The 21,004-nt window shown below is 54.4% G+C and overlaps 1 protein-coding gene across 1 annotated transcript; it reads left to right on the top strand.

Annotated features, from left to right (window-relative positions):
• Nucleotides 1-540: 540 nt before the first annotated feature.
• SLC26A9 (solute carrier family 26 member 9) lies at nt 541-19,687 on the top strand. The gene is made up of 20 exons (XM_068986278.1): nt 541-665; nt 3,155-3,294; nt 3,401-3,511; nt 4,158-4,333; nt 5,850-6,014; nt 6,796-6,948; nt 7,276-7,358; nt 8,320-8,467; nt 8,704-8,817; nt 9,013-9,090; nt 9,625-9,720; nt 11,702-11,808; nt 12,546-12,615; nt 12,734-12,826; nt 12,965-13,078; nt 13,747-14,016; nt 15,056-15,110; nt 16,906-17,051; nt 18,406-18,477; nt 19,640-19,687. The coding sequence occupies exons 1-20, from the start codon at nt 541-543 to the stop codon at nt 19,685-19,687; spliced, it is 2,364 nt and encodes a 787-aa protein (XP_068842379.1).
• The last annotated feature ends 1,317 nt before the right edge of the window (nt 19,688-21,004 follow it).

Genomic DNA, 21,004 nt, shown 5'->3' with positions numbered 1-21,004 from the left:
TGGCCATCCCCCTGCCTGCAGGCAGCCTGCTCTCTTTCTTCCAAGCTGACTGACAGGAAGGTATGAGCCTTTCTGCCCGGGAAACTGAGGTGGGAGGGCAGGGCAAAGGGGCTTGCGAGGATACCAGGGGCCAGCGTGGGTTGCGGGGAGCATGGCAAGGGAAGGAGGGAGGGATCAACCCGCTGAATCCCAGCCATGACTCCTGCCCTTGTGCTCCCGCCTCCTTGTTGCCTGGCGTTCAGCAGGGGTGACAGTGATGTCATAGACGTGGGGTGCCAGACACGTGCTGAGTGCCAAGCAAAACAGCCAGGGCAAGTGTATGCATCACCTGTGCCTGGGAAGGAAGGCCACCAGGAGAAGTGAGTCTGGTGGAAAGACTTGAAAGAGGGAAGGGAGGCACCTTGCTGGCTGGGGGCGGGGAAGACAGCATAAAACCCTGCTGAGCTAGGACCAGAGAGAGATGGCCCAGGCCGGCGCTGAGAAGGGATGCCCCTCATCCTCCCTACTCTGTTTCTCCCAAAGCTTGTAAATGCCCCGAACATGAGCCAGCCCAGGCCCCGCTACGTGGTAGACAGAGCCGCATACTCGCTCACCCTCTTTGATGACGAGTTTGAGAAGAAGGACCGGACGTACCCACTGGGAGAGAAACTTTGCAACACTTTCAGGTAACATGGCTGGAAGCCCAGATTCCTCTCCCCTCTGCTCCCCACCAAACCCTCCCTGCACCAGGGCATGGCTCCTATACCGCTGTCCCTCAGACGGTACTTGGGAACCCTGAATTTGAGATCCTACACCTCATCTTTACTGAGACCCTCGAGGAAATGGGGAACCGGGACAAGGACCACTCACAGGCCCAGAGAGGCTGGCAGGTGTCCCGACCCCTGCATGGGGTCTCACCATGCTCTCAGCCCACGCAAGTCCCTCCTGTTTCTCAAGGGTGCTGGGAAAGGGTGCGTCGCCACAGCAGGTCAGAGCCCTTACTTCTGCTGTGCCTTCTCCTGTCCTTTCCTCACCAAGGAAAATCTGAAGCCTCTCCCACCCCATGGCCTTTGTCTTCTTTCTCTCCTGGATGCTCTTTCACTTCTGAGGTCCAGACAATGCTCAAAGGTAGCACCTAAATTCCTGGGCTCCCCTAAAGGATACTTACCAGGATGTGGTCTCACCAGCTTGTTCCACTCTCAGATCCCTGGAACTGTGCTGGTGGGTAGTGAAACCACACTCATACTCCGCGAGGTGACCAATACCTGCACTCCAGGAACCTGAGGCTATGAACTTTACCGCCCCCCCTTTGCAGACAGCTGGTAGACCTCCCTCAGGCCTCACTGTGGTCCGTGGTAGAAGTCACTTCCCCGCTCCCCTGGGGAAACAGCTGATTCACTTACCTGAATTGAGGTCACTGTCAATGGCTGAAGTGGAGATGCAGGTGGAACTGGTTCAGGCTGGGGGATCACCCACTTGAGTCTTCACTAAAAGCACCAGCCCAGCCCTATCTCTCCTGGGAGGCTCCATCTCTGCCTGGTTATATAAAGACCTTGTCAGCATTTGTGCCAAGGAGTTTAAGTCTGTGTTGTTTCTGTACTGGAGGGATGAGGATATCTGCTGTTGTCCTAAAAGAGGATGATGGAAACCATAAAAAGATGTAGGGAGCTAACAGTTCCCATGTGGCTGGCAGCAGGGCCTTGAACAGTGCCTGGCACACAGAAGGTACTCCAATAAATTTTTGTTTAATGAATGAATAAATGTCTAGAAAACTAACCCACTTCCCACTATCCTCTTCCCACTTGGCTCCTAGAACCTCTCTATAGGTGTTTAGCATCTGTTTCCAGACCTTCTCTCAGACTTCAGAGAAGTCAGATTGCTTTGCTCAACTATGGCAGGCTTGCAAGTAAGGCTGGACATGTACAAGCCCTGAGAACAAACCTGGGGGCCTGGTTCTTTCTTAGGACAAGCCTATAGAAATGCTTTAAGCTATTTACTACCAGTCCAACTCCCTGTCCATCATCCCGGGGATGGGAGAGGCACCACCCACTGCAGAGGGGACAGGGGAGTCCACAGGCGAAGGTGATGCTCTTCCATGAAGTGCTGGTTGGGACAGAAAATCTACCCAGATTTTAAAGGGCACAATGATTTCAGTTTGGGGTGACATCCAGGGGACCCACGGTCAGGGAAACTATTGTTGAGCAACAGTAAAGAACAGGAATCGGTGCTGGGCAAGAAAGGAGGCCTAATCACAGCAAGCCAGTGAGTCACCAGGTGGGCCCTGAGCATTTGAATTCCCTCAGCTGGGAGAAGAAAAGCAAAGGCCTCCCCACCTCTTCCGGGCATCAATCCACCAGCTGTCATCCTTGAGATTGAAGGCCCTTGTTTTTACCGCTTCTGAGTTTCTGATGAAAGGACCTCAAGGTGTTCAGCAAACAGGGGAGGGATCAATGCTCCCCACCCTGTGCTGACCAACAAATAGTTTCCCCATTCTTCCCTCTTTTGATGAATTAACAGGGGAAAGAATTCCAGCATTGGAATCACCCACAAAGGATGGTGGGTCAGCAAAGGCATACCCTGCGGGGACAAAGAAGCCTTCCTGTAGGGGGAGGTTCCAAAAAATACAGCAGCTGCCCCCATTCAGACTGAGTTCTGATTCAGGCCCATTTTTCACTTATTCATTCACTCATTTTTTCAACAGATATTCACTAAGCATCCCAGTGTGACACATGAGGTATACAAAGCTGGACAAGAGACCAGGCTTCTTTCCATGCTAGTTTCACTGTGTAGTGGGGGAGAGAGATGAAAAGCGAGAAATTACAGCCCAAGGTATTGCTACAGGAGCCCAGGGGAGGGTAACCAGGCCTGTTTTCAGTCAGATCAGAGAACGGCGGTCTGAGCTGGACTTGACACCTCGGAATGCCAGGCATCCACAAAATCCATGCCTTTAAGAGAAGTCTTGTAGACTTCCCAGGTTAGCAGAAGGCAATCAGAAGACCTCCAAGCAGTGTCCAGAGCAAGGTGATGGCTCTCAAGAGAAAAGTCTCTGCCATATAGTGTGCGTGCTCACTGAATTTTGCATGAATGCATGGATGAATGACCAAGAACAGGATATTATAACAATTCCCAACTCTGAATGCAGTGCTAACTGAAAACCTGCCCTCTTCCCCTCCAGATGTTCCTCAGCCAAGATCAAAACCGCAGTGTTCGGGCTGCTCCCCATTCTCTCTTGGCTCCCCAAGTACAAGGTCAAAGACTACATCGTCCCCGACATTCTTGGCGGCCTCAGCGGTGGATGCATCCAGGTGCCACAAGGTCAGGGGGTCCCCTGAGCCAAGCCTCTTCCCCTTCCCACTCCACCTTCTGTGACATGCATCACCCAGCTGTGCCCCAGGGCCTTGACTCTCTGTGTCCTGTGCAGGCATGGCATTCGCTCTGCTGGCCAACCTCCCTGCCGTCAACGGCCTCTACTCCTCTTTCTTCCCCCTCCTGACCTACTTCTTCCTGGGGGGTATCCACCAGATGGTGCCAGGTAAGGCCCCTCCCCTCTTAGCAGGCGGGTCACCTGGACCGCGAGGATGGGTGGTGGGTGGCAAAGGGGATTCGGGTGCTTTCCCATCTGCATTCTCCCCCTGCTGGCGCTGCTTGGTCCCAGAGGGACCGCCACCATGAGTGTCCATCCCAGGTCTTCTGTGACCTTGGAGAAGCCACACAGCTTCCGTGAGCTCAGTTAGCATGACCCGTTGAGTCTCCCTCCCTGGAATGTGGGGAAGACTTGGCAGAACAAGAAAAGCCATAAAGGGTTGAACAGATGCGAGAAATGGCCGTCTGACAGCCATCATCCATCAGGCCAGTTCAGGGACATTTGGAGTTCTCCGGTGTGAAATGAGACAGAGGAAAAAGGCCTGGTCACAAAGCCTGTTTCCAACACAGGCTCTGCTTATATTTCCAAGCCTGTTTCCTCTCGTGTCCAATAAAGTAATATTAGCAGTTGGGGTGAAAGCACCTGGAAGAGTGTAGATCATGGTCAGATACGAACAGTGACTGTGATGCCGGAGAGGACCCTGGAGGCCCGGAGCGCCATCCCTGTGGGGCTAGGGAGCGTTCCGGGCCCCCTTCTGGTTCCCATGGGTGCCGTCCAAACCTCTGACTTTTGCTGGCTGGGTGGGGCACCACAGGTACCTTTGCCGTTATCAGCATCCTGGTGGGTAACATCTGTCTGCAGCTGGCCCCAGAGTCGAAATTCCGGGTCTTCAACAATGCCACCAATGAAAGCTATGTGGACACGGGGGCCATGGAGGCCGACAGGCTGCACGTGTCAGCAACGCTAGCCTGCCTGACGGCTGTCATCCAGGTGAGGAGCTCGGCTTCCGTCTCTGCCAGGGCCCCCCGCTTAGGACAGCATCAGCTCACATCGTCCCTTCCACAGAGGCCCAGCCTTGACCCTAAAGCTGATTGAGGCCTCTCCATCCTCCCTCTTCCCCATTTGGAGGCCACAAATGACCCTAAAAACGCAGAGTATCTCACCTGTCCTCAGCAGATGCCTAAGACCAGCATCCACACTTAATAAAACTGTCCTGAGCTAATGACTGTCTAAAGGGCTCATGGCCTCTCTCCGATATCCTTTCCAGTGCCCAGCTCTCTGCCAGCAGTTTTCCATTTCTGTAACATTCCTTATCCCCCTCCAGCCGCCTCTGCTCCAAGCCACAGCACCTCCCGCATGAGATAAATTGCATTTCCGCCACCTGCAAAGGACTCTGCTAGATTTTAAACAGGCAAATACAGCAGGACAGAATGTAAGAGCAGGAAGGGGCCTCAGAAGTTTCATTCATTGATTCATTCAGTTAAGGTTTTTTTGGTTGTTTCACCATGCCAGAAACTGGGCTAGGCTCTGGGGATAAAAGATAAGTAAGAAAGAGGCCCAGTTCTCCAGAAGCTCATAGCCCAGCGGAGGAAGTAGCCATATCAACAAATAAATGTGTAAGCAGTAAGATAAGCAGCAGAATCGAGCTATATATGAGTAGCTTAGGGAACATCAAAGAGAAAGTCAGAAAGAGAGGAAGTGACATTTGACCTCAGTTCCAAAGGATGAGTAGAAGTTGACCGGTAACCACAGGAAAGAGGTACAGAGGGACAGTCCAGTCAGAGAAAACAGCACCCCAAAGCACTGAGGCCTAACAGAGCGTGAACTGACCAGGGGATGGAAAAACAAGGCATTTGGTGTGGCTGGAGGGCAGGAGGCCTTGGGAGAATGAGCCGGAGAAGAGGCCGGAGAAGCAGGCAGGACCAGTCAGTGAAGTCTGAGGTCTGTTCCCTAAGCAGCAAATTCGGTTCCTATTGGGCAGTCAGATTGGATTACTCAGACTCTGGAGAAGACGATGGATGGAAAGTAGATTAGACTCAAAGCACAGGACCAGTTGGGAGACTATGAAGAGGCCCACGCAAGAACGATAAGGGCCTAGACCAGAGTGGCAGGCAAGGAGACGGCGGGTAGACTGGAAGAATGCTTTGCCAGGATAAACAGGGCTTGGGGTATTAGAAACGAAGGGTGAGGGGGGTGACTTCCAAGTTCGGGGTTGGCCAGTTGGGCGGACGGGGGTGTCAGTTGCTGAGAGGGCAAACACTGGTGAGTACTAGCTTCATCCCACAGTGGAGGAAACTGGAGCCAATGAGGTCAAGTGTCAGAGGCCTGTGCCCCGAGGGACTAACTTTCTCTGTCAGCACAAGGCAGGACAAGGTCACGAGGGACTCGTTTTCCTAGAGCTACCACTATCTCAGGGCTGCATGAACTCCAGCCCTGGGTTCGGGCCAGGCAGGTGTGAGAGTGGCTGGCCCGCCGCGGTCTGACCCCACCACCCTTCTGCTCTCAGATGGGCCTGGGCTTCATGCAGTTTGGTTTTGTGGCCATCTACCTCTCTGAGTCCTTCATCCGGGGCTTCATGACGGCGGCCGGCCTGCAGATCCTGATCTCCGTGCTCAAGTACATCTTCGGACTGACCGTCCCCTCCTACGCAGGCCCGGGGTCCATCGTCTTTGTGAGTCCATGAGTGCACCCCTGCGAGAGGGTCTTGAGCAGACACGTGAGCCGAGCTCACTGTCTTAAGAAGTTGTGAGCACCTCACTATGAGATGTTCTCAAGCAAAGGCTGTCTGACCCATTGTTTAGAGTGGATTTCAAGAGGTTCCCATTTGGGGAGGGAGGATCAAACACATGAACTTGAAGGCTGGCTGAGGTTCTCTGTGGTTGTTGTTCAGTTGCTCAGTCGTGTCTGACTCTTTGCAACCCCATGGACTGCAGCACGCCAGGCCTCCCTGTCCATCACCAACTCCCGGAGCTTGCTCAAACTCATGTCCACTGAGTCAGTGATGTCATCCAATCATCTCATCCTCTGCCGCCCCTTTCCCCTCCTCCCTTCAATCTTTCCCCGCATCAGGATCTTTTCCAATGAGTCAGCGCTTCGTATCAGGTAGCCGAAGTATGGTTAAATCTCTGTGGTTAATTCCTGCAGAAAAGGAGAGGTGCACTCTCCATCAGTTCCCCATTCCAACCCCTCTCTACCTGGAAAGTCTTTCCTTATGTCTAATCTCCATCCCTCCTCCATTAGCTTGAACTCTCCCTAGAGGAAAAGGAAGGGAATCAGCCTTCCCGTCCCAGCATGGAGACAGGGGTGGGAAGTGGGACCATGAGTAGGGTCCAGATTCTGCTTTGCTGTGCCTCTCAGAGCACTGACGACACCTCTCGCTGGCTCAGATGCTGGGTGGTGGCGGTACAGGAGGAAGGGGTGGGAGCCCACGGGCACGATGCTCTCTCCCTCAGACCTTCATTGACATTTGCAAAAACCTCGCTCACACCAACATCGCCTCGCTCATCTTCGCTCTCATCAGCGGTGCGGTCCTGGTGCTGGTAAAGGAGCTCAATGCCCGCTACATGCACAAGATCCGCTTCCCCATCCCCACAGAGATGATTGTGGTAAGGGCCATGCCCAGGGCTGGGGTGTTGGGGCCCAGGCAAGAGGCTGTTGAAAAGGAATCTAGCTCCAGCCGGAACCAGGAGAGCCCCTCTCCCCATCCCTCCCCCACCCACTTGCCCTCTGTGAGCTGGTAGGACAGAAGGTCTGGGGTGAATCCACTCCACCCCCGTGTGTGGCTCCCACTCTTCCTGATCCTCAGGTCATCCCCTCTCAAGGAGTCAGGGGAGTGGGATTTGGGGTCCCCAGACAAAAGGGAGACTTGAGAGGGACCCTTACCCTGGCCCCAATTTAGAGCTAATCCTTGTTCTCTATTCTGGGTTTTGCAGGTAGTAGTGGCAACAGCTATCTCCGGGAGCTACAAGATGCCCAAAAAGTACCATATGCAGATCGTGGGAGAGATCCAACCTGGGTGAGTCCAGGGGGCTGGGAAGCCTGGCCCCACTCCCACTCTCCTCCCCACCTAGGTTCAGAGTCAGAAATGAGATGAACTCTATAAAGTATGTTATAAAGTCGATGACACTGACCAGCTATGAATTATTACTATCACTTATTATGAAGAGCCACACGATGCTAGCTGTTTCACGAACAGTGAGTCTTAGCAGCCACGTATGTGCATGCTAAATTGCTTTAGTTGTGTCCAACTCTCTGCGACCCCATGGACTGTAGCCCACCAGGCTCCTCTGTCCATGGGATTCTCCAGGCAAGAACACTGGACTGGGTTGCCATGGCCTCCTCCAGGGGATCTTCCCAACCCAGGGATCGAACCCTCATCTCTTACGTCTCCTGCATTGGCAGGCTGGTTCTTTGCCACTAGCAACACCTGGGAAGCCCCCTTAACTGCCACACTCCCCCCAAAAGTTTCATCTGATGGGTGAATCCTCTCTGATCAGCCCTCCTCTGGTTCTTTGCCTCACTTTAATGCACAGGCTCTCCTATCCACATGGGAAAAAAGCTATTAGGATCAACAGAATTCACCAGCTATCTACTCTGTGCCAGGGACTGTGCTGGGCCCTAGGAGGAGAGGACCAGTGTTTATACGGCAGAGCGGGAGCAGACAATGGAGAAAAGGCCTCAGAGCACTGGGGGCTGTGGCTCTGGGACCAGGGAGAGTAAGGAGTCCAAATTCTGGACGTGAACAAATGAGGCCCTACCACTTACTAGCGTGGTGACCTCAGACAAGCTGTGTTTTCTACGCCTTGAATTTTTGCGGTTTCAAGGGGAGTGGTGGTAGCTGCCCTGCCGCGTGACACTGAGCATCCAGTTTGGCAGTGGTGGTTTGCACAGAGGCCCTGGCCCCCTGTGGGTGCTGAAGGACTCGAGGTGCCCTCCTCACACCCTTGGGCCCTGCCCCCTTTCTGGCTCCTTGACAGTTTCCCCGCTCCCGTGTCGCCTGTGGTTTCGCAGTGGAAGGACATGCTCGGCACGGCCTTCTCCCTGGCCATCGTGGGCTATGTCATCAACCTGGCTATGGGCCGGACCCTGGCCAACAAGCACGGCTATGATGTGGATGCTAACCAGGTAGGTCCAGCCACCCCCAGCAGGGCTGAGCAGGACGGGCCAGGGCCCACGGAGGCCTGACGAGGGATGTCAGGGGCTCTTTGGCTGACTTCTACTTGGTTGGGAGTGTATGGCTTTATAGCAGCTGGGTCATCCTCAAGTTCCAGATCCAGCTAGCTTGAACGACTATGTTTAGTCTGTACCGTGTGCCCCTAACCCCCCACCCCCCAGCTTCCAATCCTGCCCTGTGCCCATAGGAGATGATCGCCCTGGGCTGCAGCAACTTCTTCGGCTCTTTCTTCAAGATCCACGTCATTTGCTGTGCTCTCTCTGTCACTCTGGCCGTGGACGGAGCTGGAGGAAAATCCCAGGTGAGCACTGGGTCAGGGCAGTGGGAAAGGGATTGGGCGTGGCAGCACGGCTGCCCCAGAGAAGCCAGGTCAGCTGGTCTCCAGCCTCCCTCTGCCCTCCTCTGGCTCCACTCCGCCAAAGGCATTTATTGGGGAAAAAAATCAAGAGTAAGAATTTCACACCTGCACCCTGTTTCCATCTCTTTCTCTGGATAGGTGTCAAGCCTGTGCGTGTCCCTGGTGGTGATGATCACCATGCTGGTCCTGGGGTCCTATCTCTACGCTCTCCCCAAGGTAAGAGCACAGCATGAGAGCAGAAGCCAGCGAGAGACTCCAGGAAGAGCAGGCCTTAGGAGCTGTGTGATGCCTCACAGGCTGCAAAGTACCATCACTGTTACCCTCTGTCCTAGCCACAACCTGCGAAGTAGTTAACGTAGGTTTTACTCTCGCCATTTTACAGGTGAGGGAAAGTGAGGCTGAGAAGCAGTGACAAGGCTCAGAAGCGCAGGGCTGGCCTCAAACTCCAGCCTTCTGACCTCAGGGTCCACACCCGAGTCAGTGTTTACAGCGTCTGTGGGCCCCTGGCTCAGAGGGCCCTAGACACAGGCTGGGGAGGAAGGAAGGGGGGGGGGATGGCAAAATTCAGGCCCAAGGGCCCTCTGGCTCCAGCACTTTCCAACCCTAAGGTTGAGTGCAAAGATCTGGGGGCTCTGCCCGTTCTTGAACTGCAACTCCGTCCTGCCAGGCTCCAGCGCCAGGTGTCCGTAGGAAGGGCAGGGAGAAGGGACCACACCGCAGGTGACAGGGAACAGTGTTCTGCTTCCCCAGTCTGTGCTAGGAGCCCTGATTGCTGTCAACCTCAAGAATTCGCTCAAGCAGCTCGCCGATCCCTACTACCTGTGGAAGAAGAGCAAGCTGGACTGTGTGAGTGGCGGGCGGCCCCGGGTGCCTGTCATGCCTGGCACCCCAGGCACTGCAGCCCCCAGGCCTGGCATTCTGTCAGTGGCTTCCTACTTAGCGCGCACTCAGTCGCTAAGCTGTATCAGACTCTTTGTGACCCTATGGACGGTAGCTTAACAGGCTCCTCTGTCCATGGGATTCTCCAGGCAAGAATACCGGAGTGGGTTGCCATTTCCTCCTCCAGGGGATCTTCCCGACTCAGGGATTGAACCAGCATCTCCTGTGTCTCCTGCATTGGCAGGCAGACTCTATACCACTGGGCCACCTGGGAAGCCCTTAATAGCATAACTGAGTGTTAACAGCTCAGCTTTTGGAGTGAGACAGCTTATGTTCAAATCCTAACTCAACTGTTCACTGACTCTGTGACCAATGGCAAGTCCCTTAACCTCTCTGAGTCTCGGCTTCCTCATCTGTGGTCACAGGTATTTTATACTCTCCAGCCCCCACCCCAACCCCCAGGGATGCTTATGAAACGAGATAAAGCAAGTAAGGAACACATTGTCTGAATTGTATCTTGTGCTCAATAAAACTTAGCTATCATTATTTTTATAGTTCCAAAAAGCAAAATGAAGTCATTTTAAAAAACAAAAAACCTAGAACATAAAGCCAGTGGACCAGGATCTTGGGCAGGTTAAGACTTCTGTGGAATTCTATCTCCCCATCTGTGCACAATGGGGGTGATATTCATGGCTGCACCATACACTGGTTCTGAGGATTAAATGAGATCAGAATTGGAAAGCAGCATGTAACTGTGAACACTTAGCAAACATGACTTATTGCTTTGATAGTCACATTCCCAACACATCTCCCACTGGGCAGTAGAAATGAGGCTACTGTGTACCGACCACACTGCTTACCACACTTGAGCCCAGCGTAAGCTATGAGAGAGGATTTCCTAGCCTCCTTTCAAGATGAGGACACCAAGCCTCAGAGAGGTTAAGTAACTCATCAAAGGCCGCAGAACTGGTTAGTGGCAGAGGCAGGACTGGAGCCCCGAGTCTCAGCCTCCAAACCTCTGAGCTGTACTGTCTCTGGGGGAGGAGACACACTTACATGGTAAGGAAGGAAATCCTTAAAGTCTGAGAAGTGAGTGGTCCATCTGGGGTCCCCCTCGAGTGAAGGACGAGGATGGGGAGAAAGATGAGACCCCAGCATCCACCCCAAAGTTCTGCTTTGCCATATCCCAACCATCACCCCACAACAGCAATAGTCCTGGTATTCACATCATGCTTTGGGTTCACATCTTACCCTCCCTCCCTTCTGCCTTGCACCCTCCCTCTCGCCATCCCCCACCCTCCTGGCTTGCACACACAACCCAGCCCCAGGCCATCAGGTCAGGAAGCTGAGCGCCAGTCGAGTGCACACTTTGTGTCAGATGCAGGAATGGAACTCACGTTATTGCACCCATCACTAGGCTTGGCAGGACCCTATCTTCATTAAATCTTCAGTCCTTTCATGAAGCTGGTATTATTATTCACATAGCTGTGTGCGCGCGCTAACTCGCTTCCGTCGTGTCTGACTCTTTGCAACACCACGGACTGTAGCCCACCAGGCTCCTCTGTCCATGGGATTCTCCAGGCAAGAATCCTGGAGTGGGCTGCAGTGACCTTCTCCAGGATTCACATAGCTAGTAAGTGAATATTCACAAGTAGGACAATGAAACTTGGAGCCCAGGCGTATCTGTCCCAAGACTCACAGTCTTTGACTGTGCCACGCCAGCTCCCAGTGGGCACGGGGGTTGACTACTAACAGCCAGACAGGACCAAGGAGCCACCCTCAGTCCTCTGGAAATGGGCGGGTGTCACCGAGGCTCGCCTACGTGAAATGCTGAAAAACTGCTGTGAAGAGGGAAGGGTGGTCTGAGGTTGGGCTAGCAGAGAAGGGCCTTGGCTGACCCCAGCGGGGAAGTACCCCTAGGCCTACTCTGACTTCTCTCTCCTCACAGTGCGTCTGGGTGGTGAGCTTCCTCTCTGCCTTCTTCCTGAGCCTGCCCTACGGTGTGGCGGTGGGGGTCACCTTCTCCGCCCTGGTTGTGGTCTTCCAGACCCAGTTGTAAGTAATGGCCTCTCCCTCAGGGCATGGCCTTCAGGCCCCAGCCGGTCTGCAGGGACTGCCGTGGGTGGCCTGGCACAGCTCCTGGGCCCCGCTGCCCACGGGGTCTGGCTCTGGAGGGGCTGCCAGGCCCGAGGAGAGCCCGGCCCAGCTAGGACTGCTGGCACAGGCCGGGCTGTCTGACTCCCATGTCCTGAAAAGCCAGGGGAACCCATCACGGTTGTAGAGGGCTGGGGGCCCAGAGGAAGCGGGGTCGGGCAGGCGGGTGAGACTCGGTGTCCTTCCAAAAGTGTGCCAGACCCCAGATCAGATGGGATCCCACCCCGAGGGAGCCGTGGGCCAGAGGACAGCTAAGTCTCTCCCATAAAATGTTAAGTGAAGCAGACAGGGAGTCCAGTCCAGGGCAGCAAGGATCCTGAATGTCAGGGACCTGTCTTCTCCTCTTGAGAACTCAGAACCAAGACTTTGGGCCACTTATACTTGTGTTCTCTACCTTCCTGCCCACTGAGCCCCCGCCTGGCAGCTATGTCAGGGAGCTGCCTGCCATCTCTCTAATTATAGCCCAGCCACAGGCCACCAGGTGTGTGTCTCCAGCGCAGAAAGACAAACAGAAAAAGCCCAGGATCAGGACGGGACCCTCTCCTCCCCTACCTCTGCCCAGCCCCCAGCCCAAGCGTCCCTCCAGGCCTGTCTGCTAATAACATTCTCTTGTGTTTGTCTTTCCCTTCTTCATCCAGCCGTAATGGCTATGCTTTGGCCCAAGTCATGGACACTGACATTTACGTGAATCCCAAGACCTACAATAGGGTGGGTAATCCAAGCTTATGACCGCCCTCTTTCACCCTACATCACCCCACATAAAAGGCTTTTGTGAAAAACCGATAAAAGATATTGCTGCTGACTGAGCTGACTCTCCCTGCCACAGGTCCAAGAAATCCAAGGTGTAAAGATCATCACTTACTGCTCTCCTCTCTACTTCGCCAACTCAGAGATCTTCAGGCAAAAAGTCATTGCCAAGGTAAGGCTCAGTCCCCTGGTGACCAGAGGGAGTGGACAGAGTATGCCTGGCAGAGACAAGAAAGGGAGCTGGGACCCAAGATCCGGCCACCTCCAGAGAGGGCAGAGGTGAAGACTGCTCTCGGCCCTCTTCCTCCAGACAGGTGTGGACCCCCAGAAAGTGTTGCTGGCCAAGCAAAAGCACCTCAAGAAGCAGGAGAAGGAGAGAACAATGCCCACGCAACAGAGGAAGTCTTTGTTCATGAAAACCAAGGTGAACTGAGGCTAGAAACAGCCCACGCCCTCTCCCTTGCCCTCTCTGACCTTGCCACCTGGTGCCCCACCTCCCAGCACCCTCGGAGGCAAGGACAGCAAGCCTCTGTGGCCACTGCCTGGTGGACGTTGTCTGGTGGGCATCTTCTCCTTGGATGAGGAGCCATCAGCTCCCGGGGTAACCACTTAACTCCCATGGCCCCCTCCTCATTTTATGGCTAAGATGGAATATGTCCATGGACTTATGAGCAACCCCAGATAGAGAGTTGCAGTGAATTTCCTGGAGTCCCCAGCCAACTTAGCACTAGCAAGGTGGGTGTGGATGTGGGAATTCTGCAGAGAAAAAGGTAAACACAGGTAAATGCAAAAAGAGTCTCAGTTGTTTCCAAAAGGGCTTTCTCCCAGAACAGAGTGGGCTGAAGCTTCAGTGCCTCTCTTAGAAGGGTCCTCTAACTTTGCCTGCATTACGGAGATCAAACGTGCAGACCTGCTCAAGGAGGAGGCTTTGGGAGGCGCCAGTCCTCAGGGATTACAGGGGCTTGGATTCCCCACCACGAAGTCCGGCTATTCACCTCCACCTGCACGCATCTTGCCCCACCTTCAGCCACAGCGAAGTCTGATGGAGCCTCATGACCCTAACTGCGCCCTCCCACCCCACCCCCCCTCCAGACTGTCTCCCTGCAGGAGCTGCAGCAGGACTTTGAGAACGGCTCCCCGACCGACCCCAACAACAACCAGACGCCTGCTAACGGCGCCAGCGTGTCCTACATCACCTTCAGCCCTGACCACTCCACCGCTGCCCAGTGCGAGCCCCCAGCCTCTGCTAAGCCCAGTGACACGCTGGCCAGCGTCCCACCCTTTGTCACCTTCCACACCCTCATCCTCGACATGAGTGGGGTCAGCTTTGTGGACCTGATGGGCATCAAAGCCTTGGCCAAGGTGAGGGAGCCCCAAGGAGGAGGGAGCCCCAGCCCAACCCCACCCCGACTCCCTCACCCCTACCCTCCCACACTCCCTTTCCCTGGAGCCTTCATTTCAAAGGACTGAGTGAGGAAGCTCACCAGGGAGCCTACCATCTCCTAAAATCCCTTTTCCCAGATTCCACCAGGACAGGATGCTGCCTGCAGAGCAGGCCCAGACAGTGCAGAACGATGCGTGTCTGGGCCCCGCTGGTCCACCCCGTCCTAGCACCCCTCTCTAGCAGATGCAGGAACCTGGCCCAGGGTCCTCTGAGTAGAGCTCGTTTTGGCCCAGGTTCATGATCTGCTGCTCCTTCCCACACTCACCCAGACACTCTAGCATCAGCCGGGTCTGGCCAACGGAGGGAAGAAGAAGAAATAATATCAGCGGTCCTCACCTTCAGGCCAGACAGCTCACAGGGCCACTTGAATAAATGCATCCGTCTGATAGCTTTTCAGCAGCCACTTCTGATGGCAGAGTCATCTCAGACTGGCCCAGAAAGAGGCAGCACAGTGGAACCGAGGAAGAGAGAGAACACACAGGCTGATGGCCTCGTCAACCGGCGCACAGCCGGCTCCATCCCCAGACAAGGGCTCGGCCTGCTCCCGCAGCCTGGGTCTACTAGGATCCAGCTGGCTGGGGCATTAGCCATTCCAGGCCGTGGTCCTCCCCCGCGGCTTCTGCCTAAGCCTCGAAGGCAGGCATGAGGTGGGGTCTGGGATTCTAAGCTATCGAAAGAAACGATCTGGCCCCACAAGAAGGGGCCACCGGGACACCAAGTGGCTGCCTTGTTGGCAAAGCCCCAGGTCTGCCCTACTTTCCAGAGGAGCGGTCGGCCAACACTCCAGGGAGGAGTGGTGTGCTTTGCTGCTATTTTTATCTTGGGCTGCCAGAGCTCTCCTGGTTGCTTATTTGTTTGGCTTCCCTCTCAAGTGCGTTTTGTGAATCACTCTGGAGGCCCACTCAGAACATTCCTTTCCTTCTGTCTTCCTACCCAACTCGCTCCCGGCTCCTCCAGCTGAGCTCCACCTATGAGAAGATCGGGGTGAAGGTCTTCTTGGCGAACATTCATGGTAAGAGAAGGATGTGTCGGGGACTGAAGGCTGACGAGGGGTTAGGGTGGGACTAGGCGGGCGGGAGGCCAAATAGTGAGGGGGTAGCAACTAGAACAGCACCTGTTCCCCTAAACTACTGCCTGCTCACAAGAACTCAGGCACCAGAAGGAAGAGCCTGCAGCTGGGTTTCGTAACTTCCTCTATGCTGTGCAGTGCTGAGTTGCTTCAGTCATGTCTGACTGTGTGACCCAATGGACTGTAGTCTGCTGGGCTCCTCTCACCATGGGATTCTCTCTAGGCAAGAACACTGGAGCGGGTCACCGTGGCCTCCTCCAAGGTATCTTCCCAACCCAGGAATCAAACCCACGTCTACTGCACTGGCAAGCAGGTTCTTTACCACTAGGGGTCCCAATAAAAGTGTTGGAGGAGGGGATTGTAAAGTTAAGGAGAGGCAACTAGGATTCGGATTTGCCCACCACTAATTTGCCATGTTTGGAGAAGGCAATGGCAACCCACTCCAGTACTCTTGCCTGGCAAATCCCATGGATGGAGGAGCCTGGTGGGCTGCAGTCCATGGGGTCGCTAGGAGTCAGACACGACTGAGCGACTTCACTTTCACTTTTCACTTTCGTGCATTGGAGAAGGAAATGGCCATCCACTCCAGTATTCTTGCCTGGAGAATCCCAGGGACGCGGGAGCCTGGTGGGCTGCCGTCTCTGGGGTCACACAGAGTCGGACACGACTGAAGCGACTTAGCAGGAGCAGCAGCAGCAATTTGCCATGTTTAGCTCAGTTGGTGGAGAATCTGCCTGCAATGCAGGAGACCCCCGTTCGATTCCCGGGTCAGGCAGATCTCCTGGAGAACAGATAGCCTATCCACTCCAGTATTCTTGGGCTTCCCTTGTGGCTCAGCTGGTAAAGAATCTGCCTGCAATGTGGGAGGACTGGGCTCGATCCCTGGGTTGGGAAGATCCCCTGGAGAAGAGAAAGACCATCCACTCCAGTATTCTGGCCTGGAGAATTGCAAAGAGTCAGACATGACTGAGCGACTTTCCCTTTCAATTTGCCATGTCACTTCATCTGCCTGGGGATCGATTGCCACCTACGTAACATGAAGAGGTTGACTAGATGAACCGGGGAATCTTCTCCAAATCCAAAAGTCCATAAACAGGCAGAAAGCACAGATATGCCATAACTCCCCAGACGCACAGGAGAGAGGGAAAGGCCCACGTTTGCACACCCCACTGCCTCGGAGGGTCAGTGCCTTCCAGCAGGACCAGTCAGCCTGGGTGCCGGCCTGAGCGTGGCACAGACTCTGTGCAAGCTCCACCCGGGGAGAGTCTGCACTGGCTCTGCTCTGTGCGTGTGAGCTGTGCACTGCTCTGTGTGTACTCTGGAGCTGGACTCAGAGGCTCCCTGCCCACCCTCACTGGACACGCCTCAGGAAATCATCCCCAGGGCTGGGGCGGAGTAAGGGCTCTGCCACACACCGGACTCTGCAGGAAAGGTCTGGGTGAACAGGAGGAAGAATGGACCCTCAAGAGACAGAACTGGCCCATGATTTCGGCTTTCCCTCACCATCAAGTACCGACACCCTGAATCAAGCTATTTCCTTCTGCCCAGGGTTGAAGGTTCAGCATCCTCAAGCTCACGTTGCCCTCTGCTGTCCAGAACTGATACTGCAAGGCCAAGGCCCAGGCCCTGTGACGCAGCAAGGGAACGACCCACAGGCCGCTCTCTCTCCATCTCCCCCACCCCCAGCTCCAGGCCACAGTGGCGTCAACTTTTGAAGGTGACCTTTTCCTCCTTGCAGCCCAGGTGTACGATGACATCAGTCATGGAGGCCTCTTTGAAGACGGGTGTCTAGAACGCAGTCACATCTTTCCCAGCATACACGATGCGGTCCTCTTTGCCCAGGCACAGGCCAGGGAAGTGGCCCCAGGACGCGACTTCCAAGGGGTAAGCTCTCTGGGGAATCCTAGGCCCCAGGGCATTGAAATAACAGACAATCAATTAACTTTCCTTAATCTCTGTTTTCTTCTGTGTGGAATGGGTGCCTTAAGATAACATTATCTCTCTCACAGGATCTTTTGTTTTGGTTTTAGGATTAACTGATAATTATATCTTTTGTGTCACTTGAAAAAGCTTTGTATATTACAAATTCTTTATTAGTATCAGTTTTGAGATCAAACACCCAAAGCACAGTAGGTTATGTCCTGTATCCTGACATGGCTCAACCATCCTGTTCCTTCCCTCTTTCTACAAGATGTCTTGGAGAAGGGAGGGGAGTAAGCCTGCCTGTTTTAATTTAACCGAGCTTAGAGATTTCAGGCTGGTGATGGATGAAGAGTGTGGATCAGAGTTTTGTCTCATTTTCTTGACATTTAATTTACTAGCTCAGTCAGTGGTATGCCGATGAGCTACAAATAACAGTGCCTACAAATAACACTCCAGAAAGCTGGGGAGGCAGAAAAAGCCCATCCAGTCGGGGTCCCTGCCCAGGCCTCCCCAGACAGCTCCATCTTCCAAGCTGCCCTGCCAGCTCATCTTCGGCCCTCAGCCTGCCAAGCCTCTGTGCCCTAGTCCATGATGCAAACCCCTTCTACCCTCTGGGGATCATAAGAAAGGCTTTTCTGGCCCTAGAGCAACCATTTGCTCTTTGCTTTTTGAGACTCATGAAGCTGGAACCATCTGTTCTGGGTGCAGAAAGGCTGTCCAGGGAAACACAGGGCCGGGCACCCACCCACCACACACACAGGCAAACCGTGAGAGCAGTGGCCTTCTTGGCCTCATGCTCTTTGCCAGCAGAGCAAAGAGAGGGAGATTCTGGGGAAACCCTCATCATCATAACTGCACAAATAATGCCCAGTTTTTACAGTTTAAATTCTTAAAGATGCATATTATACCAATTGTATATTTACATATTACAGACTCTATTCATATCTGTAAGTTATACACACATACACTGTTTTCAACAGCGTGGTAAGGCAGAGAGTCAGCAAAGTGAGTGTGATCATCCTACTTTCACAGAGAAGGGAGATGGATTCCCCAGGTCGGGCAGCTGGGTAAGCTAGGTAAAGCTTTCCTGCTTCTGAGGTGCCCGCCAAGGGAGCCGACTCTGATGCACACCTGTCTACAGGCAAGAGGGAAACTGCGGGTGTGCTGTATTTTGAGAGGCAAACGAGGGAGGGGAGGAAAGGACAAGAGGCCAAGTTACGCATCAGAACACATGACGCCCTCTCCCACCCCGCCATTTGTGCCAGACCACCATTCGGTCGCTGCAGCTCACTCCGCACTGGTTTCCCCCACCCAGGCGCCCGTGGACCCTGAGCTTTCTCTGTACGAGCCGGAGGAGGACAGCCCCAGCTACTGGGATTTAGAGCAGGTAAGCTGACTAGCGGGGGTCAGAAGGGGAAGGAAGGATAGCCTCTTCCACCCAAAGTGTTGGCTGGGGTCTCCCACCAGATGCCAGAGCAGTCACCTTGAAGGCAATAATGTTTCTTTCTCGCCTTTCTGTTAATAGCAGATCTTAATTCTTCTCACTCCCTGAAAGGCATCATGGGGGACAGGAGAGTCACTGGATCAAGTCCTAGAGAAACAACATCTATTCTTAACTCTCCCACGCACTGGCCACACGATCTTGGGCAAGCCACGTGACACCACCAGGCCCCCAGTGTTTATCACTGTAAAATAACGGAAATATGAGGAATACCTGTCCCATCTACCTATCAAGATTAGTGAGGGACGCTTTTGTTCTTTTGTTAATTCAACCGGTATTGATGGTGTGCCTACTACCTGCCTGACACTGTCCCAGGGTGGGCACACATCCAATCAGATGAATTCCAGGGCTACAAATACTACTGCAGGTGGGCAGCCCTTCCGAGCCATGCGGATGTGGCGTGTACTTCAATAGAACTGTATGGTCCCGACATGAAAAGTAGCCCCACCCCAATGCCCTGAATCAAAGAAACCAAAGCTTTAGAGAAATCCAGCTCTGGGTCTATTAGAAAGAACAGCCCACTCTGTGCCTCTTCCCTTTCTCTTTGGGCGTGAGTTCTGACGGTCCTCTGAGCCCATCGCCGGGAGGGCTGGTGGCATGCAGCAGGCATCAGGGAATAGAGCCAGGCCGCAAAGACTTGGCACGCTGATTTCTGGGCTCCCGCAGAATCTCCAGCACATTCCAAACACCTGGCTAGGACAAAATAGCTTGTCGGAACAAGAAACAACTTTAGAGCTTGTCTGATCTCAGCCCTCACCTGACCTAATGAAGAAAGGAGAGCAAAAACGGAGGGAGGGACCTGTGACGGTCACACAGCACAGCAGGGGTGATTCAAAACTGGATTTCAAGCTTCTTCTCCCGTCACCTCTTTACCAGTTCACCTCTTGGGCTGACCCTGCCCCTCTACTGCTGACACACACACATGCACACACTCACCCTCACTTCCTCATAACGCCTCTTACTGGCCAGCGTGTCGTAGGGTCACCTGGCAGTTGTGACTACTCGGATCTAATCTCTCTCCCCCACCCCCTTCCTGTGGCCGCTGCAGGAGATGTTCGGAAGCATGTTTCACGCAGAGACCCTGACTGCCCTGTGAAGGCCCAGGCGGCCTCCAGAGCACCTCGGGCACCCGTGAAGGATGAGCCTGGGACCCCAGGGAGTGGAGCGTCGAGGAGAACACCTCCACTGGAACCCCGGTGCCTCTCCGTCCTCCTCGTCTCTCACTCTTGCGTCCCCCCAGGCCCCTCTAGAGCTAGCCGATCTCAGCAGCAGGAAGAGACACATCTACGCCCTCCTGCTGACCCGCGGGGCCCCAGCTCACAACGAGCATGCCTCCTGCTGGCTGCTCTGCACCCGCCCACACCCTGCCTGTGGCCGCTGAGGGGACCCTTGACTGCCAGGCTGCAAGAGTGACTCGGGAACGGAGGGAAAGCTCGAGCTGACGTAGCGTGCAAGCTCCGAGAGTGCCGTGAGACCCACACACCTCGGCGTCAGGCGGTGTCACGCTGTCACAGGACACAGGGACAAACCGGCCCATGACTCTGTGGCTCATCCCCTCCCGCTGCCCCAGGTCCATCCCCGGCAGCTCTGTACCCCTGGGCCCATGGGCTCCAACCACCCAGGAATCTCCGTCTTGGCGACTGTGCCCCATTCCTCCTCCTCTCAAGACTGCTGAGACCCCCCACTGCTATTTGGCACATCAGACTCTAGCCTGGGGAGCGGCCACCAGAACTACCTTCCCAGGGGCAGCCTCCTGAAACATTATCACCCCCTCTGCCCTCGAGGGCTGCTCCCCTCTACTTGAGACCAGGTAGAAACCCAGGAGGAACAGAGGGTCGCTGGCAGAATGCTCTGGCAGCCTAGCAACAGATACCAGTTATTCCACACAAAAGCTCTGGGCGGTCCCTGTACTGGAGACATGGAGATGAAGGGACGCTCCATCAGTCCAGGGCCAGCTGGTGGGGCCCAAGCCCTGAAAGCCCCCCGACCTCCCCCACTGGAGAAGTCTGCCTTGTCCTCTTCTCTGGCAAAGAGCCAATGGCTTTAACTCTCCCTCATCAGCTCGGGCCTGAGCGGTGCAGGCAGGTGAGGGAAGATGCCTCCAAGGGCATATCCCAGCTGGGTGCCCGGCGCGGAGAAGGGCTGACGCAGACTGAGTCTTCCTCCACAGGCATCCTGTAACAAATTCAGGATCTGAGGCCATCTCCTTCTAGGAAAGATGAGAAGAGGGGTTAAGTGCTCCAAATTTATAGAAAAATGTAGAAGAAACCCACCATTGACTTGAAAATAAATAGGTTCCATGTGCAGGTGTTTGGGGAAACTTTCCACGGAAGTGCACAGAAAACACTCTGGCCTCTCCGCACTGCATCTCCCGAGCTCCTTCGGTGAGTGATCCCTGCCCGAAGGGTTGGGC

The sequence above is a fragment of the Capricornis sumatraensis genome, chromosome 14 (genome assembly GCF_032405125.1).
Source record: "Capricornis sumatraensis isolate serow.1 chromosome 14, serow.2, whole genome shotgun sequence".
Lineage (NCBI taxonomy): Eukaryota > Metazoa > Chordata > Mammalia > Artiodactyla > Bovidae > Capricornis > Capricornis sumatraensis.
The sequence above is the reverse complement of the archived record's forward strand: the minus strand, read 5'-3'. Positions and strand labels throughout refer to the sequence as shown.

Coding starts and splice junctions, on each gene's coding strand:
- SLC26A9 (XM_068986278.1), top strand. CDS start 541: ATGAGCCAGCCCAGGCCCCGCTACGTGGTAGACAGAGCCGCATACTCG. Junction 3,512..4,157: donor TATCCACCAGATGGTGCCAG/GTAAGGCCCCTC, acceptor GGGGCACCACAG/GTACCTTTGCCGTTATCAGC. Junction 12,827..12,964: donor GGCAAAAAGTCATTGCCAAG/GTAAGGCTCAGT, acceptor CTCTTCCTCCAG/ACAGGTGTGGACCCCCAGAA.